The sequence below is a fragment of the Malurus melanocephalus genome, unplaced genomic scaffold (assembly GCF_030028575.1).
Source record: "Malurus melanocephalus ecotype Western Australia unplaced genomic scaffold, MMel_1.1 scaffold_102, whole genome shotgun sequence".
Classification (NCBI taxonomy): domain Eukaryota; kingdom Metazoa; phylum Chordata; class Aves; order Passeriformes; family Maluridae; genus Malurus; species Malurus melanocephalus.
In genome coordinates this window covers 614,504-633,465 of record NW_026623334.1, presented here as the reverse complement: position 1 = coordinate 633,465, position 18,962 = coordinate 614,504, and the positions used below count along the sequence as shown (strand labels likewise).

The window sequence follows — 18,962 nt, the reverse complement described above, 5'->3', positions numbered from 1 at the left end:
GTAACTCCTAGCTATTAATACCAAGCTGTACATATGTTAAAATAGACTGGAATGGAAAGGTTAAGTGTTATCCTGCAGATTTGATAAACTCAGCTGTTGTTGTCACAGGTCTTTAAATGACTCTATTGACAGTTTTTCTTTTTTTCCTCTTTCAGTGCCTGCCATTGCGTGCTAAGTTTTCTCTTGGCTCTGCCTGGCAGGAAAAAGGGGAAACTAGAAAACCCCATTAGTTGTCCATTTGCAGAATACCCAGGCTTTACTCTCAATACACAAAGAAATACAACGGTAGGAAGTTGTTTCACATCCGAGCCAAGATAAGGTCCTGGAGGTTTATTATTTTTGTTGCCTGATAGCATCAGGACTGGGGAGCAGGGGGCAGAGAAGGAACAGCAGATCAACATCCCATGGGGACAACAGAAGGGAAGACAGACAGATAGCCAAGTGCCGACAGCTTCAGTCAGTACTCCCAGAGGAAGTGTTGGTTTCACCAGATGAAATTAATACACAGAAGTCTTTACAGAGGCATTCAGATGTGACATTGTTTGAGGGGCCTGGCTATATGGCAGATGTATAAAGCAGTGAATCATATGTTTACATATAATTAGGTCTGTATTGACAAGCCAGGTTTTCCTTTTGTTTAATAATTTCCTACATTAACATCAAAGAGCTTGTTTTCATAATGAAAACACATTTCCCTTTTTGTTTTGCTTTGCTATAGCTGTGTATTAACATCAAATGCAAATCATGACTCACGCAAACCTGACCTGTATGTGTAGATATATCCATTCTAAAACAGATACAATGTTATAAAATTTCCTTAATTAAAATATATTCAGGTAATTTTTTTCTATGTGATCCTGTGTGATCTTGGAAATTTTGTGAAATTTTAATTATAACGTTCAAATAAGTCAGATAGGATTTATGGTTCCAGTTTCTGAGTCAAGAATTGCTTCTATAGATAYTCTGTAGAAAGCTCAATGTAATCTTATTAAGCCTTTGGTGATCTAGGGGGTATTGATGMAGAAAACATTAAAAAATATATTTTTAAAATATGAGATAATTTGATATCAATGGAATAGGAAACTGCAATAAAATCTGGGCTTGGTAGAATTTGCCTAATTTKTTTTTAAATACATTTAAAATATTTTTTCTAAACTTTACAGAAACAGCTCAATGCTGCTTTAGTTATCTCAATCTGTATTTAAGGATTTGAGAGCAAAGCTGATAAATTTTTTCATCCAAGCTGAGGGAACTAAAAATGYTTTAAGATAAGTGTATTCACATAACAAGAAATGGGGACTTCAGGAATGTTTCATGTTGAACAGCATTATCAGTATTTTCATCCACAAGTACACAAACCACACTGTTGGCATTGAATGCCATTTGGTTTATGTTTGTTGRAAATTTTCAGTGTAGAACTTGCAGAATTTAGAATGTTCAGTAATGTTAAACCATATGGATTTTTTCCAGTGTGGGTGTTGTCCTCCATGTTTATAAAGGATAACCCTCTGAAGTCTGAGCAAAGACAATAGTGATTGAGCTCCTTTCACACAGAATGTCATATCCATATTTTCCACCCCTGCAGCTTTCTCAGTTTTGTCATGTTTCTGCTTGGACTATCAAATAGCACAAGGTTCTTGGAGACCCACAGTGGAGGATACCAGCTTTTTAGGTTAGCAYTGCTGAAGTTTTCCAATAGCTTTTACTTTCATTTTTTTTTCCCCTTAAGGTCGAGCTCCTGACACCAAAACTCTCAACCTGGAGACAATTGGAGTGAAAACTAATTCTGAAACTGGAAAGATTATTGTTGATGCCAGTGAAGCTACTTCTGTTCCTCACATTTATGCAGTTGGAGACATAACAGAGGTACTGAGTCTACATAAACTATTTTACAATAACAGGAAGCCAACTTCGTTCCTGACTAATAACTAGTCCCCAGATGTCGTCATGCYCTAGCATATATCTTAGTGTTTTGCACTTTTTCACTTGGCAGGCCTSGAGTGTTTATGCCAGCCACCTGGGTCAGTAATTTCCTTCACAGGGATCTTGTGAAGTATCTCAGCATGAGAGATTATTGCTGATGTTTATCAGGGAATGCATCATTGGTCAGAGGATAATAATAATGTCTTTATCACTTCAATTATCTTTCTAATAATGTTTTTATCACTTTTGACATATGACTTCATACTGCCTGTGAATGCTGAGTGRAAGCAGTTTTTACCTTCTGTAGCTGAATACATTTRCTGGGAATGACTGTGACAAGTTCTRTGATTGCATTTGGAGTGTTTTGGGAGTTAATTRAGACTAATCACAAAACGGCTTTTCTGCTCCCTGATGCAAAATGCTTCTGGCAAAAGTACCTTCCTCTAGAATAAGAAAAAGTAACTGCTGGAAATACTGACTACATTTGACTTCTGTTTGTGATTTTTTGAATGATTATGCCAAGTAAGCAGGAAGAGTGGGAGTTTTTTGTTTGATTTTTTTTTTTCWGGAGGGTACATTATRACTTAAGCAAAATAATTTACTCATTATAGAGGTAAAACCAAAATTCTGTGGCCTTATTCTAGAGCTGTTCATAATCTATACTCATATATGGCAAGAATATCTTGTTATGGTAAATGTGCACTTAAATCCCTTCAATCTGCCAATTTYCAGTTTACATAAGAGCTCAGATTATCTGTTGTAAGTTGAACATCTTCAAATACGTTGACTTAATAAGAAAGGTTTGTCTGGATTCCGAACTGTACAGTTACAGGAGGATGTTGTCATCATCTTTCATCATCCTCCTGTCACTGCAAAATGTAGGCAATATGTAGAAGACAGAGGCTGGGCATTGCAAAATACAGAGTTCTCTCACCTGTTATTGAACTTTATGGAATTGAGGCCTTCCTATCAAGATTGTTTTTCACATAGTGCAGGCATCTGCTTTACAARTCTTCTAAAGCTAAATACTGCAGCAATATCCAAACACCATATATTGTGTAATTTTAGGAAAGTGTAAAGGATTTCTTATTCTGCCACATCTAAAATACTTTAAAGGTCTCTCCAACGTGTAAACCCTACAGGTGCTTTTAGTATCTGAAGAGAAGTAACAAGTTACAGGATGTCTTGGGAAAAGCCCTGTAAAATTCTGACTGGAGTGTGGAGCTGCCAGAGACACTTAAAGCTCATTAATCTGCTGAGCACTCCTGACCTGTTCCCTCTATGTAGACATGTGTTTCTTCCTGTCTGTCTCCATCTTCATGTGAAGGACTTGCCATTTCCTTTTAAATTGTGTTCAAACTCTTTCCTTCTCAGGTATTTATCCTTTTTATTTTTTCCCTTACTCTACACAACTTCTCTGTCCTGTTGTCCTGTCGAGTTGCTCAGAGCTTTAGGATTTTGTAGAGTTCCTCTCCTTTCTTCTCACTTCACATGCAGGTTGCTTCTGTTACTTCTTGCTCTGGGATATTTCCTAAAGTCCACTTTCTGCTCCCAGCAATCTCCTACACCTGCTTATCCCTACCCTTGGCTGGGCCTCCTGCTTTCCAAAAATTTCTTTTTAATTTCATCCAAGAAGCAGTTGTTAGAGGCAATGCTGGCAGGGCTCAGATTCCGTTGCTTATTTTGCTGCCAATCTGCAGTGTTATTTTGGGCAAGTCATTTCCTTTTGGATGCTTTTTGTCTTCTACCCTTTGAGGATTTAGTTAAATAAGAAATATAAAGTTGGAGGCAGGATGCTCTCCTCTTTCCTACTCTGGATCTGAAAAATCATGTCTTCATTTAWTTGTCATTTTTATTTTGTTGTTAAAACTTGGATTTCCTTTTCCTGCTTTTGTCCATATTAGTGCAGATTTTTGAACTTGAGATCTTCAAYAGACACTTCTAAATATAAGTGTTAGAATCAGCAGTATAGTTCTATRCTGTGTCCAGTGTACAATCTGGGGAAAAATGAAAGAGTTAAATCAGTGCTCTATAGAAATATTCCCTTAAGCTTTTATCTGCATATTGGCTCAATGCAGGGAATTAGAGATCATTGTATAATATTCATGCATTTAAAGTGTTTAGAGATAAAAAGAATTACTGCCACTATCTTATCTGACTCCAGCACAATGTGAGCTTGCAATTCCACTTGCTAGGCAATGAAATTTATATTATTTGAATACTTAAATYAATTTAGTCTTTTTGGGGTTTTTTTAAAGTGGAATTAATTTAGATAATAAACTTCTTTGGCATGGGAACCAGCACTGAAAGAAATTTTTGTGCTGGTGCATGTCTCAGATTAACACGCACACGAGAATCAAGTACATCCTGCTGAGAACCACAAAGCTGCAGAGCTTGGTTGTGGTACCTTCTGGGTGTGACCTACCAAAAGAGCCCAGGAAGGGGAATCTTGTTTCCTGTGAGTGAGCAGGAGTGATCCCTAAGAATCATTATCAGAATTATTTTTTCCTCCAGTATTCCTGCTCAAGATTTCCCTTTGCTCTGCTCTGTCCCTATCAGTTTCTTTGCTACCACAAAGAGCTTTTGCTCAAATTTTACAAGTAGTTCCCAAGCCCTCCTCCCTCCTTTACCACTCCAACTGAATAAACACTGAATTTCTACCAAATAGCAAGAAGTACTTTTTTTTGGTTTGAATTCAGTGCCCTGGTTGGAAGGGGAGTGATAGAGGGGGCAGGTGAGTTTCCTCATTGCTCAGAATGACTGTTTTCATTTGGGAGTCATTCCCAGCTGGTACAATGGGAAGCTATGTGTGCATGGGTGTCCTGTTGCACCCTTGTATGRCAAGTGGATTCCAAATGTTATCCAAGCTTTTCATTTGGAGAAAAATGGGAAAAAAAATCTTCCAGACATCAGTCAGTTTGTGTACCCTCAAAAAACATTTTTCGAGTTTTGGCAAAATTGACAGGTGAAATTGCATTTTAGCATTTTCATCTTCTGTTATCAGGATGAGGAAGATCAAGCTGGAATTTTAGTTTGAATTTTTTTTTTCTCTGCTGATACAAACTCTTTATGTTAAAATACTTCCTCCAGTAGTGTTYTTGTTGAAAAGCAGGGCATGCACTATAAAGACATTTTCTCAGAAAGAGGTTTRTCACATGGTCAGGCTACTCTACATCTGTCATATTTCAAAGGGTGTTATAACAAAGATGTGTAGAGAAAGTGGAATGTACAGTATGTAGTTTTGAATAGAAATGAGACCAAAAAGAGTTGTGTTAGAACAGATACACATTACTTCAAAGCTTTTTAAACTCTCTTAGGACCATCTCGTTTAAATGTATAATACATTGGAGGATTCTTATGAACAATTCATGTCCATAATTATCAGCAGAGTAGTTCTACACATGACTGCAAAGTGAATGTTCATTTCAAATATTTACCAAGGAAGGTCTTTAAGTCATTGTTTATGAGGAATTGGGCTTTATCTGCATGGATGTTTTAGTAATTAGTTGGGTTTTATGGAATGCATGGCAGTGCTTTCACAATTTTATCTCTCGTTCCAATCTTCTATTCATTTCTGGAATGCCAAAACAACATATATTTCCTGCTACAGAAATGATTGGCAGACACGTTTCAGGCAAATGTGTATAAGAAAAAACAAATTTCATCTGGTACATTACATTTACAGACTTGAAAGTCAAAATGCTGGATTTGAAAAATTGTGACTTGACAGATGTTAGAGAGAAAAAGGAAAGACTTGCAGTTTTGTGATTTGTCATGAGCTGGGGAGGCAAAATAGTTTAGTCTTCATTAACAATTAAAATTTTGATTTCTGTTATCAGGTTAGACATAATGTTTTAGATTTTTTTTGCAATGGAACTTTTAAGTGGTTATTAGTACAGATAAAATCCTAGATGCCTATTAATATGTAGATAAATTATATGGTATGTGTACTGAAGAAAATGGTAGCTAACACCATATACAGAGTCTATCTAGCAACATGCAAAAAATATAAGTTGAYAGAGAAGAATGGATTCAGATAAACACTAAAAAACTTTTAAGATCATGAAGAAAAATGAAAAACTTTTCACGTGTGTGGTGGGGAATCCTTATTTTATTTTCTGCTGAGAAATGGATTTGAGAGCTTAATAGATGACTGCCTCCAGGTGGGGCTTTGCAGGAGTGTGACAAGTGTTGGATCTAAATAGGGCATGTATGAATCAAAACGTCACACATTTTATAAAGCTATTCCATGTTGTCGCACTAAGCTATGGCTTTCTTATGTCTTCATGTGATTCCTTCTGGATTTGTGACCTCTTATGTCAGAAAAGCATTCTGATGATATGTCTCAGATGAACTCTTAACCAATGTGTTTTTTAATTAGATTCATGAATTTTGTTCAGTCTTATTAATTTATATGGACTGTTCTTTCTTGGACTTGAAAATATTTCCTTGCGAATGCCTTAGTTCAATTTGCAAAAACTTTCAAGTTCTTTAAAACCAGCTCTGCAGTTCTGATGCTCCAGTGGTAGCTGTGCCAGCACTCAGAATGAGGGTTCTGGCACATACATAGTCCTGTTTGGACAGTAAAGGTAGCCAGGACTCATGGCTTGAACTGGAGCACATCCTGCTATCATTCCATTTCTCACATGCAGGAAGTTCACATTTGCCAATAGCAATCCTTCTCAAGCTCCTCTGTACCAGCAGAGCCTGAGACAGGATCAGCTCACCCTGTAGGTCACAGTGCTAGCACAAGAGCATTCAACTTCTTGAGTTCAGCACCAGCATAGCAAGTTAGTAATAATGTCCACAAATAGCTAAGKTTTGTGCGTGTGCTTGCGTTTTGTAAAAGTGTGTTCAGATAATTTTTTTCAAAAGGTCTGATACTATAARAACACTGTTGCTTTAAACTGGGCTCTTCCTGCTTTAAAAAGACACTCCAAAAATTTCTTTGTGGCTTACTATGGAGAGAAAGGGGAAAGTGAACAGTTAGCATGTGAATATGTGCTGCTTTTCAAGAGGGGACGTGGTAAGATATAATTGTTTGACACATTTGTGACATTTTCCTCCATCCTTATGACAGATAGTAATCTCAGACTTAAAAACATGTTTGCACAGAAATTATTATTGCCTTTTCTATTTGAAGCCCTGGCTGCCAGGCTGGAATTCCAAAGATTTGGCCTTCCTCTGACCATTGTCCCAGGAGAAATCTTTGGATACCGCTTCTCTCTTAGTTAAAGCAAAGCTTTGTGCTCTCTTCTCAGGGCCGTCCTGAATTAACACCCACAGCAATAGCTGCAGGAAAACTGCTGGCTCAGCGCCTTTTTGGCCAGTCTTCAGAACTGATGGACTATGACAATGTGAGTTGTTACATCTTTTTTTCAGTAAGAAAAATCTTTGTCTTTTTTCTCTTAAAGAATTTGTAAAGAATTGCTTTGTAAAGAATTGTTTTGTCACCTGTTTTGGCAGCTTTGACAGTAGCCAAAGTGGCTGTGTGTGCCCAAGCTGCAGCTCTCAGCCATTCACAAGTGTCCCTGTGTCTGCCTGGCAGCTGCTTCACATTGTTCAACAGTAACACCTTCTGCTTCCTCCCRAGCAGGTGCCTACCACAGTCTTCACTCCCTTGGAATATGGTTGTGTTGGATTGTCAGAAGAAGCAGCCKTGCAACGTCATGGATCTGACAATATTGAGGTATGAAAACATTTTAATTATCTAGTTGGTGTCAGAGTTGCACTGTGGAAAGGCAGAATTTTCACTGCTGTATCAGGTAAGACTTTCAGACCCCAAAATGCTGTGTTTACAGTTAGGGAGTTGGTGTCTCCAGAAGTGCTTAGAACTTTARTATTGTAGCAGGTCACAATGGGAATTGTGTTGGGCCTAAAATTATTGACAGGGTGTGACAGCTTTAAGGTACCTGCCATTTTAGCAAGTTTTATTGTGTAGCATCATTAAATAATGGTTGTTACTTTCAACAAGTCACCCTTGAAAAAATACATGGTGTTGCTCTTACTTGCCCCAGGGAAAACCATTAATGAAAAAATAAGAATTTACTATTCAGGATGCAAAAACTACAGCTTGGATTCTATTGTCYTATATATTATTACAGATATGGGAAGATTCTTGGATTTCATTATTTTCTGTAAGCAAGGCATCGAACCTTTGGGAGGAGCTTTAAAATTCTTGTTTTTTTCCTTTAATTTGGCAAGTAGTTTGAACAGCATTATTTGTGAAGGGTTTTTCCAGTTTTGTTTTTAATCTAATGATTCTCTGAGAAAGGTTTGTGTTAAGCTCTTACTGTGCTTTCCAYATTTTTCTTTAAAATAATGAATAGGATATAAATAAATCAATTTTTTATACAATGGTATAAAATGTGTAGTAATAGTAGTTGTAATAATAAATAGCAGGTTTTGATGTAATAGTACTCTCTAACACGAAATGTGATTGTTTTTCCTGCCAGGTGTACCATGCATATTACAAACCTTTAGAGTTTACAGTGGCTGAAAGAGATGCAGCTCAGTGCTACATGAAAGTGAGTTTTGTGAGCTTTTAACTTGCCTTTAACTCAAAACAGGGGATATGGTACAGCCAGCTTAAAAGACAACTGTTTAGCAAAAGAGCATCTCAAGATGTATATTTTCTTGGTAWCAGACATCTTGAAATATTGTTACTGTGTAAGGAATGTCCATTGTCRATAATTGCAATCAATTTTCCTGACTGTATTTTGTGAGTTCTGYGAGTGCTTGCCTTAAGTGTCACAAGTATCAGTGTAACTAAGGTGATGATATTTCATTTTATGTATTCTTTCTCTTTGAATTATGTCAATTAAAGTAAATATTTAAGGATAAAGAAGTAATAGCATAGTAGTTGTTGTATGATATTTAATATAGTCCWTACTAAATTCTCAAGCATATAAACAAACGTTTAACTTGAGTGTTTCAAGCTCTATTGCACGAGAGTTTTTCCTTTAAAACTCCTCAATAAAGTCCCACATCAGGATTGCTGCTGTTCCTGGCATTCCTGATGAAAGAATTTAAGCTTTTACTGAATAGCAGAATTTAGTAGATTAGTGATAATTTAATGCTTGATGGGAGGACGCAGGGAGAGACTGAMTTTCTTTTGCTAATTATAAAGATGGTGTCCTTACAGGAACTAAATAGTTTTCATTAAGTTCTCTAATAAAAAGTTAAGTGTGCAATGACTCAGGYTCTCCCAAATACTTATTAACTCAACTTTATATTTGGCTGCTTCCAAGGCTCGACTCCTTTTTAATTTAATGTGGCTCATGTGGTTAATGTATCTCACCAAACAAGCTGCTCTTAAGTGTTAATTGACTGAATCACAAAGGCACCAAATATCCTGTAACTGGTAGTGGTCATCTGTGAGAATACAGCTGATAGTGGTAGTGGTCATCTGTGAGAATACAGCTGATAGTGGTAGTGGTCATCTGTGAGAATACAGCTGCTGGGAATAACTGCACAGGCTTTGAGAAGTTCTGAGGCGGCCACTCAGTGGCAAAGAGCACTGGTCTGGTCACAGGACTACAGCAAGTACTTTGAGGATTTCATACAAATGGCAAACAACAAATTATTGTTGTCAGTGGCTCCCTCAAGTCTGAAAGAAATACCCTAATAAAGCTCCAGTTGAGGAAAGTGCTTAAGGTTAATAAGAGTGAGACCTATTGAAGTCAGTAAGACTTAAGTAAGTACGTAAGTTTTTGGCACACTGGAAATAAACAGCTGAACTAGGATCTTGGGGCACTCCAGTTTCATTTAATTCATCTTCATGCCTTATCTTTAAGTGTTCTAAGGAAAGATCTCTATGTGATGTATTGTTTTCAGATGGTGTGCTTACGAGAGAGGGAGCAACGAATACTTGGCCTTCATTTCATTGGACCAAATGCAGGCGAAGTTATTCAAGGATTTGCTCTTGGAATCAAGTAAGTACAAAAGAATGTCTCTAGCTTCTAAAGCCTTCTTCTTAAGTTATTCTAAGATTATAAAAGATAGCTGTCTAGTTTTGGCAACACTATAAAGAATGCATGCTTTTTGTTACTTTTATGGARTATTGCACATATTTTCACTAAAAATACTGCAGTTCTTCATTAAGATGTACTGGATTTAGTTACTGTAATACTGGATATAGTTAGGGAACAACTGAGGAAAAWATATTGTTGGTTTGATATAGTTAAAGCAAAAACCAGAATTGTGCATTAACTTACTAATGTTAGGGTTTTTTTTTGTGTAGCTTCTTTTCCATTCTGTGCACAGGATAAGAAATCACCATACAGTTTTGCAAGTTGCTTCTTTAAAAGGATATTTGCGCTTTTTGTAAAATCCTTTCTTTACACCTGCCAAATATTTCCTTTCCTAATCTCATCTTTGAATGTGCCCAGCCATGGYTTCTCAAAAGCTCAGCAAAGATTTGCATGAATTCGTATTTCTGGGGTATAAGCTAAATATAAYATAGTAAAAAAGAAACTTCTGTAGGATGATGGGAGAGGGAAGGTACTTTGTTTGAAGCAATTTGATAATTGCAATAACAAACATCCTTGTATCCTTTGTGATCTGATCTTGTTTGAGATTTTGTTCAAATATTAATATAGAAGTCCTCCATTTGAGGGAGTACGGAGTGATTCTTGGTCCTCTCTGGTTAAATGGAAACTTCCTGCTATGCCTCTTGTGCTACAATTATTTCTTTTTTTTGTTTTTATTTCCCCTTTTAATTGCTGATTCACATCTTCAGAAGTGTTGATTCCTATATTTACATTACAAAATTACAGTTTATAACTCTCTCTTCGAAGAAAGTAGTCCGGGACACAAGAAATCAGTTGTGGTGTCAGTTAATTTTCCTAAATTTGATCACCATTTTACTGCAGTTTTAGTCCTACAGTTRTGAGTGACTTTAATAAATGAAAAGCAGAAAGGATTAAGAAGGCAGGACCGCAAGTATCATGTGAGGAATATCTTGGAAATCACTGATTGCAGTGTACCCTCAGTACACATTTTCAACATGTGTTTGTAGTCCATTAATTGCCAGTGGTATAGATTCTAGAACTACATTTTTTAGGATGTCATTGTTTTGAAGTTTTATCCAAAATAACCATTGAAAAGGAAGCACATGAAACTGGAGTGCTTTTCTGCCTTGCTTGAGGGAAATGAAAACTTTAGCCACAGTAAGAGGTTTTCAGCAGGTCAGATTCTTGTATTGGTTTCTATTGCATTTCACAAATCCAGAGCTTTCAATGTGGAACCACCACTGTAAGAGCTGCTCTTCTTTCTTTGTCAAATATTAGGTCTTGCTTCAGCCTCTCKGAAGGATGATTTTTCATCTTCCCTCCCCACCTAGCACTCCAGTAAAATCTGTGGTCAGCAAAGATCTTTTGCTTGTCAGTGCTTTTTTGGATGTAAGCGGAGACAACAGAAGGCATCTATGGCTCCCTTCCCTGTATTTTATAGAGGGAGATAACATTATTCCATAGAGAGCTTGAAATAATTCTCAAATTGGGGCCATTTCTGCTATTCTTACAGCATGACCTGCCAGGAATAGCAGTTCARAAGAAAGTTATCAAGTCTTAAGAATGTTACTGGACAAGTAAGGGAATTAAGCAAGTGAGATTGTAGCACAAGGGTTTTTCRTGGATTTTGTTTGSTTGTTTTGTTTTTTCAAAKGAGAGACTTTTTCTTCCCTMTGCTTATAACATTGATATTAATGTYCAGTGTAAGCACCAGRRASTTTAAGTTGATGGAAGAATATTCTGGTATTACTTCCTTCAGCAGATTCTTTCCAGCAGTTCTAATTAAGATTTTCTTCCTCTGTGTGTATGTGTGCATTTTTKTCCATCTGGAGTTAGTGAAACACACATGTATGTACAAGAAAAGCTGAAGGTTGCAGTTTTGGCACATGTTTTTGCCACAGGCTCAGTTGTGACTTGGGCTAAATTGCTTCATTCTCTCTGTCTCAACTCTTATGACAATTCTTTCCTACCTCAGTGTTTTGAAGCTGGGCGTCTWCGTGTTGTGTAAGTGCCTGAGAAATAACTGACAGCATTGTTTGAAGAACAAATGCAATTCCTCTASCTGATAAAATGGACAAGAGCAGAATTACTTTGATGTTTTAGGACCTTCTGCTTCAAGGGAATASTATTGACTTTGTGGGTGTCTATTTTTGTTGTTGTTTTTGGTAGATGTGGTGCTACATATCCTCAGATGATGAAGACAGTTGGCATTCACCCTACCTGTGCTGAAGAAGTKACCAAGTTGCACATCACAAAGCGTTCTGGCTTGGATGCAACAGTCACAGGCTGCTGAGGTTAAATACCATCCCTGGAAAGAGGGAAAAAAAGCACAAAATGTATTTGTAAAGAAAAGGGGCACTTAGAGTTGAAACAGTTTTAGTGGTTCAGGTTACAGGAATCTTTCTTGTTGTCCTTGTAGACAGTTTTTTCTCACAGCCAAAAAAAATTTCTTTACACCATTACAGTTCTAAAACCAATGCAGTCCTGCTGCAACARATCTCTCTCTTTCAAAGTGCCTAAAGCTCTTCTCTTGCTGGGATCTAGGGAATAATCATAGTATTTTATATGTAAATATAACTAAAGTCTGTGACATCTGAGGCCATCTACAAATGAAGMAGTTGTCTTTTGGCAGACTGACTGCCAGCAGAGGAGTCTCAGAGTCAGACAGGCCTTCCTTAGAAGTTTGGTGTGATGCTTTGTCCTGCATGCTTGGATGGCTCATGAATGATCCTAATATTGAACACTGAGACTCTGCATTCATGAGTGGAAATAAGTTCCTSGAGCAGGTAACAATGGGTAAGCAGTCATCTTTGGGGTTTTTCCTTTAAAATGTGCTATGTAAAGGAATTGAATAGAAAATCGCCTGAAGCTGTCCTGCTGGAAGAGTCACAATGCATTAATAAGTAGCAGCCTGGTCACAGTGTTATGGTGAGGATGGAGAATGAATGATCTCAGAGGTGCTGAAKGAGAAGTTAGATTTTATGGTGGCTTCTCTGCCGACTCCTGAAATTTTTAATTCAGCTCAGTCCAAACTAAATTGACACATCTCACAAATTACTGCTTGAACAGTGTATATTAAGCTGACAAGTAAAGTAAAACCCACTAATAATCCACCTTATGCAGCATTTTCTGTTTTATAGAATGCAGAAATATAGCTGACACTGAAATATTTTCTTGATTTGTTTTTATGACTTTCTTGCTCATGGGCTGGAGACTATATCTCAATAGACTTTTATTAAATTTGCTTTAATAAAGCATGTTACTAAGGGAACTACATTAAACAGTAATCCAGAAAAGAAAGGGTCCTGCTCAGAGCAAAGATATGAAGTAATTTTCTGCAGTTTTGTTTTATTTGGGTGTTTTTTTTGCGTACTGACCCAAATAAGAGAGCATTACCCTGTTGCARATTCCTGCTGATTTTCGGGCTCTCCAGAAGGGGGAGGTGCTGGCTCATCTGTGGCGGGAAGGGAACAAATCTGAGAGTGAATCTTCTTGTGCAGAACCCTGGTGAGGAGGTAGCCTGACAAARGCAAACACAAAACAAACTGCACTGAATTTCAATCTCTGTCGCAGCTGCAATATTTGGATGTGCACAGTCACAGTTTCTTGACTCTTTACAGCAGAATAGCACACATTGGAAGAGACCAGCTTGAGGTGAAACAACGTATATCCTTTTTTGTTGCTTAATATCAGTGTTTTATATGTGGAATTTTATWTTTTCATTCCAAACTTGTTGCACAGTTTTGAAGAATAGTCTGAGGATCGTCTATATATCTGTTGTTTTAATTTGATTGGTGTTTCACTGCTGCAGCCACACAGAAATGGTTGGTTGATATCCAGTATGAAATCGTTTTTACTATGGAAAGTATACCTGTCTGAGAAACTATTAGATAAAAAGATTTTATAAGAAAAAAGATAAAATAGATTTTCCTTGTAAAATATGATATAATAGCATTTTTTACACTCTCACTGATATGAGAACATTAAATTTTCAAATATTTGTTTTAACTTAAAGAGCAACAAAAGAAATCCGAAATGTTTTCTCTGTAAACTCTCCTGATATTTTTGGTCCATGTTTCTGGTTCATAAAACAAGAAGAAGTGACACAGTTTGACTCCAAGTGGCATACTTATCAGATCTGCTGATGCCATTTTTCATCTGTGAAGTCATCCATAAGTTTGTTGTTCACAAGAAATACTTTGTTTCAACTACACTTCCACTCAATATCTGAATTTTGCAGCTGCCTTCAGAAGAAATGATGAAAACTTTATATAAATAGGTACATACCTGCACACTCAGAAGTTTCTGTTTCCTTTAATAAAGATCTTACGAGTATGAGGCAGCCAAAAACCTTACTAGACTTCCCTCAGCTGTTAGGAAAAAAAAAGAGTTTATAGTAAATTAGGGTTTCCTAAAATGTTTTACATAGAGATTTTGCTCTGAGAAACAACTCACCTCTGACAAAACTAATGTGTTTGCATGATTTACGAGGTTTTCTTTCTTTCTTACCTATTATAGTTCCTTTTGTTTTCCACAAATGAAAACATTGGTGTTTAACCCTGTAAAATCTGCTTCTCTTCTCTGCCCTACCAATGCAYCCAGGAGTTGTCTGTCCTGACAGACAAATCAATGAAAAGATGAGTTAGTTTCATTCATCATAAAGTTTAAATTAATTATTTGGSAGAGCAAATAGAGAGATCTCAAGGAAATGTGTCCTCAGCGTATATAGAGTGTGAAACCAATGCATGTCATCGTTTTCAGAAGAAGCAGAACTGTCTTGGTTTTAGAATTGCTGAGTGGACTGCATGAAATTGTTCCTATCTCTTCAACAGCAGCCTGGTTCTGTTCCTTATTTAGTGGAAAATGCTCTTGCCCCCTGAAGTGAAACTAAATATACAATCACACCTACATAACCTAACATCAGCATCAACAGCAAGAYAGAATAATGACAAATACTGTGTTTGTGCTTTTTTTCCTGAAGGATTCACCAGGGATGGTGCTTAAGAATTGTTTTTAAAAGCCTGACTATTGTAAATTGAAACAACTGATGTACATTGCAACTTACTGATTGCATGTGAACATGTTAAAAAAATGTAGTCAGGCCTCTCAGGATGCCAGYTGATGAGGATTTGTTTGTAAAACCATACCATGGTGCAAACAAGTCTGAGCTTTGCTGGRTCCCTCATACATGTGATCCCAATATTTATTGTGTTGTGAATTAATTAATGAATAAAGAATATTTTTTGTAGCAAATGTGTGATTGTACTTGCTTAATTTTGTACATATAATTTCTGCTTACAATAGATTTACTTTTTGATCTTAATGTTGTCTCTCTTGAAGTATGTGTTGAGGAAACAGAGAAGAAGACAGACTCAGACCTTYAATAAGGAAATGTTGATAGCTCTCTCTATCTGTGTGTAAATTGAATAAGAATTGAGATTTTTCCAGGCTCGATGGCCTCTTCTTTTAAATTTAAATTAAGAGAACCTGTAGACTCGGTAAGTACGGTTTCAAATATGTCTTGTTTACTCCAGCTAACGAGGTCTAACAGGTATTTTCACTGTCCAGCATGCTGACATGCTTCTTGAAGTCTTGTCAGGAATAAACTCCTTGAGTGCCATCAGAGTATTATACAGGGCTAAAGTATTCTATAAAAGCTGTTCACTTTGGGGTTTAAACTAGAACACAGAGKGTGAAAAATACATTGCCACAAAGCTAATTAGTAGCTCTGGGTACTGCTAGATATTATTTAAAAAATTAATAGAGAAATCACAAGCAAAATGTATTTAGCACTCTGAAAAACTTCTCTGTCAGAGAAGAAAGGGAGTACATTGTTCAATTCATCTTAATTTTCTTTTATATCTTAAATCCAGTGCCTTTGATGAGCAGTTCCCATTAAGTCAGATGCTATTAAGCTTCTGAAACAGGCTAGTTTAGTATTGCCTCAGTAAATGCCCTGGATTTAATGCTGAGAATGAATATTGACTTTATTATATGTAAAGGCATTTTTATTTCTGCATTTTTAATCTGGTTTAACTTCCTGAATTATTTCATTGCAGGTTCTAACTAATTAAGACAGCTAGTAACAGTGGTTAAAAAAGGGAACAAGGTAAGCATAATTCATTTTTTATTATTTTCATATATCACTTAATCCCAAAGCAAAAAGAATAACAGACAAGCATACAGATGAAACAAATTAGGAATAGAATTTGCTGCATTGTTTATATTATACCTAATGATAGCTTGTTCTCAATGTTAAGGTATTGTGTACAATTAAGTTTTACCTTTTCCCATTTCTGCACATACTTTATTTTGTTATGTCTACTGGAAATGGTTTCTACAGTTTAGATTATTTCACACCAGGAGCTGGAAAAGATACTTCAGTACAACAAATAGACATTTTTTGCTAGCATGGTTATTTGGATAAAAATAAAAAAACATGGATTCCTCAATGCAATGTTTTTCTAACTAAAGCAGTGGAGTATTGTAGAGACTTGGGAGTTTGAAGGGCTCTCTTCAGAGATGCATATTTGTCCAACAAAGTAGGCAATTCTATGCCCATAGAAATTGCCATTTTTCTAAATGCCAGTGACRTCGAGGTACTCAAAGTTAAGGTTGGCCATTAATTTCAGTGGGATGCAGTGTCTTAAGTKCTTTGTTAAAGGGGAATCGATATAAGCATATGCCAAAATGTCTTTTATTATTACAGTTGGGGAGCAGGCTGCAATTATGATTCAAAACATAAAAGGTACAATAGACATCTATGATTAGGCAATGAAATATGCCTTTAATAAGCATAGTGCAGACAGTTTGTTTTGCAATACGTAAACTTGAATAAAATTCATTGACTTTTTCATTCTTTCAGATCTGAATGCTCTCTTTTAAGAGAGGGKTTTTACTTTTATGCACAAAGTTTTCCTGATGTTCTTCCAGCAGAAAGGCTGGATTTGTATGCATTTATTCTAGTGCCAAACTTGGATTTTACTGGGAAAAGAGGAAACAGCAGTGCAGACCTTTTTTCTACTTTTTTTTTCTTTTTCCCAGGGCAGCATGCAACAGATACACTGTAATTACTCTAACTGATTTTTTAAAAATGGAATATTTCTGTCCACTACATGTCAAATAGCTAATTATGTTTCCGTTGTGGTACTCAAAGTCAATATTGTCAGCTCTTCTTAGTTCTAATCCTCTACATAGAATTTTGATGGGCCAGGTGAAATATCCCCTTCAGCACCTTACTGCAATTCTTGTCAATCATCTTGCCATGAAAAACATGCATATTACAAAGGCTTTGGCAGCACTGAATCTGATTTCAGTCTTTAATCTTATATGCACCTTAAGAAAACATCATTCCAACTACTGACATTCTGAATGGGATCCTATTTGCTRTGGGAAACAAAAGAAAATTATCTAATCTTTAATGCATATAATGGAGCTCTTTGGCCATCACAGTGTAAAGGCTTAGTAGTAAACCACATATCTAGGAATAAAACAATTATGATGGTAAACTGGTGCAGAAATTAAACAGAATATCTCAAGTGAATAAGTTAAAAAATGCACGTTTATTAATTCATAATGTAATTGTAAAGTACCTCGCTTCAGGCACTTTTGGACTGAGGAGARTGTCTTTTTTTGGAACCCCTAGACTTTCTGTGCAAGGAGTGCTGTTCACTGGAGTAATTTCTGAGCATGGTACTGTGTGTGCCACTTTTTTTGTTGTTTCTTATAGACAAGATCTAGCATATCTAAAATCTTCTGGTCCTACAATGGAAAATGAACATCATTCCCTAAGAAGCTGGAATATAAACTAATAAGGCAGGTTTCCAGAATCTGATTGCATCAGTCAGAAAGATACAGCATGAAGACAAAGTGGATATTCCCTGGGGTGTAGTGGGAAATGAAGACCAGTCTTGTTTGAACAAGGTGCTGTGCATTGTTAGCTGGGTAGAGATACTGGGAGTTGCAGCCTGTCAGAACCAGCATCTCCAAGGAGGGGGTGGGAGGAAATTTTTCCAGGTAAAAGTCTCAGCAGTTTGTGATAGAKTATGTCCAATATCCTAATGCATTTATTTAAGGAAAACCTTTACACTCCATGAATGAACTGTACCTTTATTGCACCTCTTCCCCTTCGGATCATACAAAGACCAGAAAGACTGTTGGGTTTTTCCGTCCTTCTTTCCCTTACTTTAAAGCAATATGGGAAGCAGTCTTGTTATTCCTTGTTTCAGCATAAAACCAAAGAGCAAGATCCCTCTTCTTCAGTCTTTCACAAGCAGACTCCTTTAGCCCAAGGAGTTAGCTAGGTGGTAACATAACTCAAACAAATTTATGCTAYAGAAACTTTTCAGTCCTTGCTTTTAGACTATTATGTAACTCCAGTAAAATAAAATACCAAGGRAAAGCAAACAGTGAGAAAAGACTGGCTTTAGGCTTTAAACAAAAATAGAGAAAGTAAAAAAATGGTCCCTTCTTTGTTGGCTCCCTGTGARGAAAGGCCCAAATGCATTTTTCCATGGTGTACTCCCAACAAAACAGTTAAAATTGAAAGTTCATTTTATTTTTATCTCTTTCTGATGTGTGAATGAACTGTAGTGCAGCCAACAAATATTCTGTTCACACTATGTCAGAGCAACAGGTTAGAAAACAGYTGTTCACTTTATGCAGGAGGTTGAGCTCAGCAATCTTTATTTAAAYGCCTTTGTTCAATGGGGACAAAGGATTGAGCTTTGGCATTTTTATTTAATCTTTATAATCTTCCCTTTTTTCTCTCTCTCAAARGATCAAGAGGAAGTGCATTAATTTTCAACTTCACACGAAGGCAAGTTGTACAAACACAGCTGAAAACATCAGGAAACTCAGGCATTTTCCTTAGAGAAATGGAGTCAACTAATGTTCTGCTGGCAAAAGAATCCTGGATAACTGGGAAGATGTTGTTAGGTACAGCAGTTTGGGCAGCAGGGTGTTCACACTGATAGTACTGTTCAGTTTGGCTATCTCAGGTGAATAATTCCTGTAATGTAGAAAGCA

General features: G+C 36.6%; 1 protein-coding gene across 2 annotated transcripts in view; it reads left to right on the top strand.

The window, feature by feature from the left end:
• Nucleotides 1-13,827, top strand: part of TXNRD2 (thioredoxin reductase 2) — a 28,968-nt gene extending 15,141 nt beyond the window's left edge. For both annotated transcript variants that reach the window (XM_057369060.1, XM_057369059.1), the window contains 6 exons: nucleotides 1,730-1,866; nucleotides 7,185-7,280; nucleotides 7,520-7,612; nucleotides 8,379-8,450; nucleotides 9,760-9,857; nucleotides 12,105-13,827. In XM_057369060.1, the coding sequence (XP_057225043.1) occupies nucleotides 1,730-1,866; nucleotides 7,185-7,280; nucleotides 7,520-7,612; nucleotides 8,379-8,450; nucleotides 9,760-9,857; nucleotides 12,105-12,228 (620 nt within the window). In that variant the 3' untranslated portion in view covers nucleotides 12,229-13,827. The remainder of the gene's footprint in view (nucleotides 1-1,729; nucleotides 1,867-7,184; nucleotides 7,281-7,519; nucleotides 7,613-8,378; nucleotides 8,451-9,759; nucleotides 9,858-12,104) is intronic.
• The last annotated feature ends 5,135 nt before the right edge of the window (nucleotides 13,828-18,962 follow it).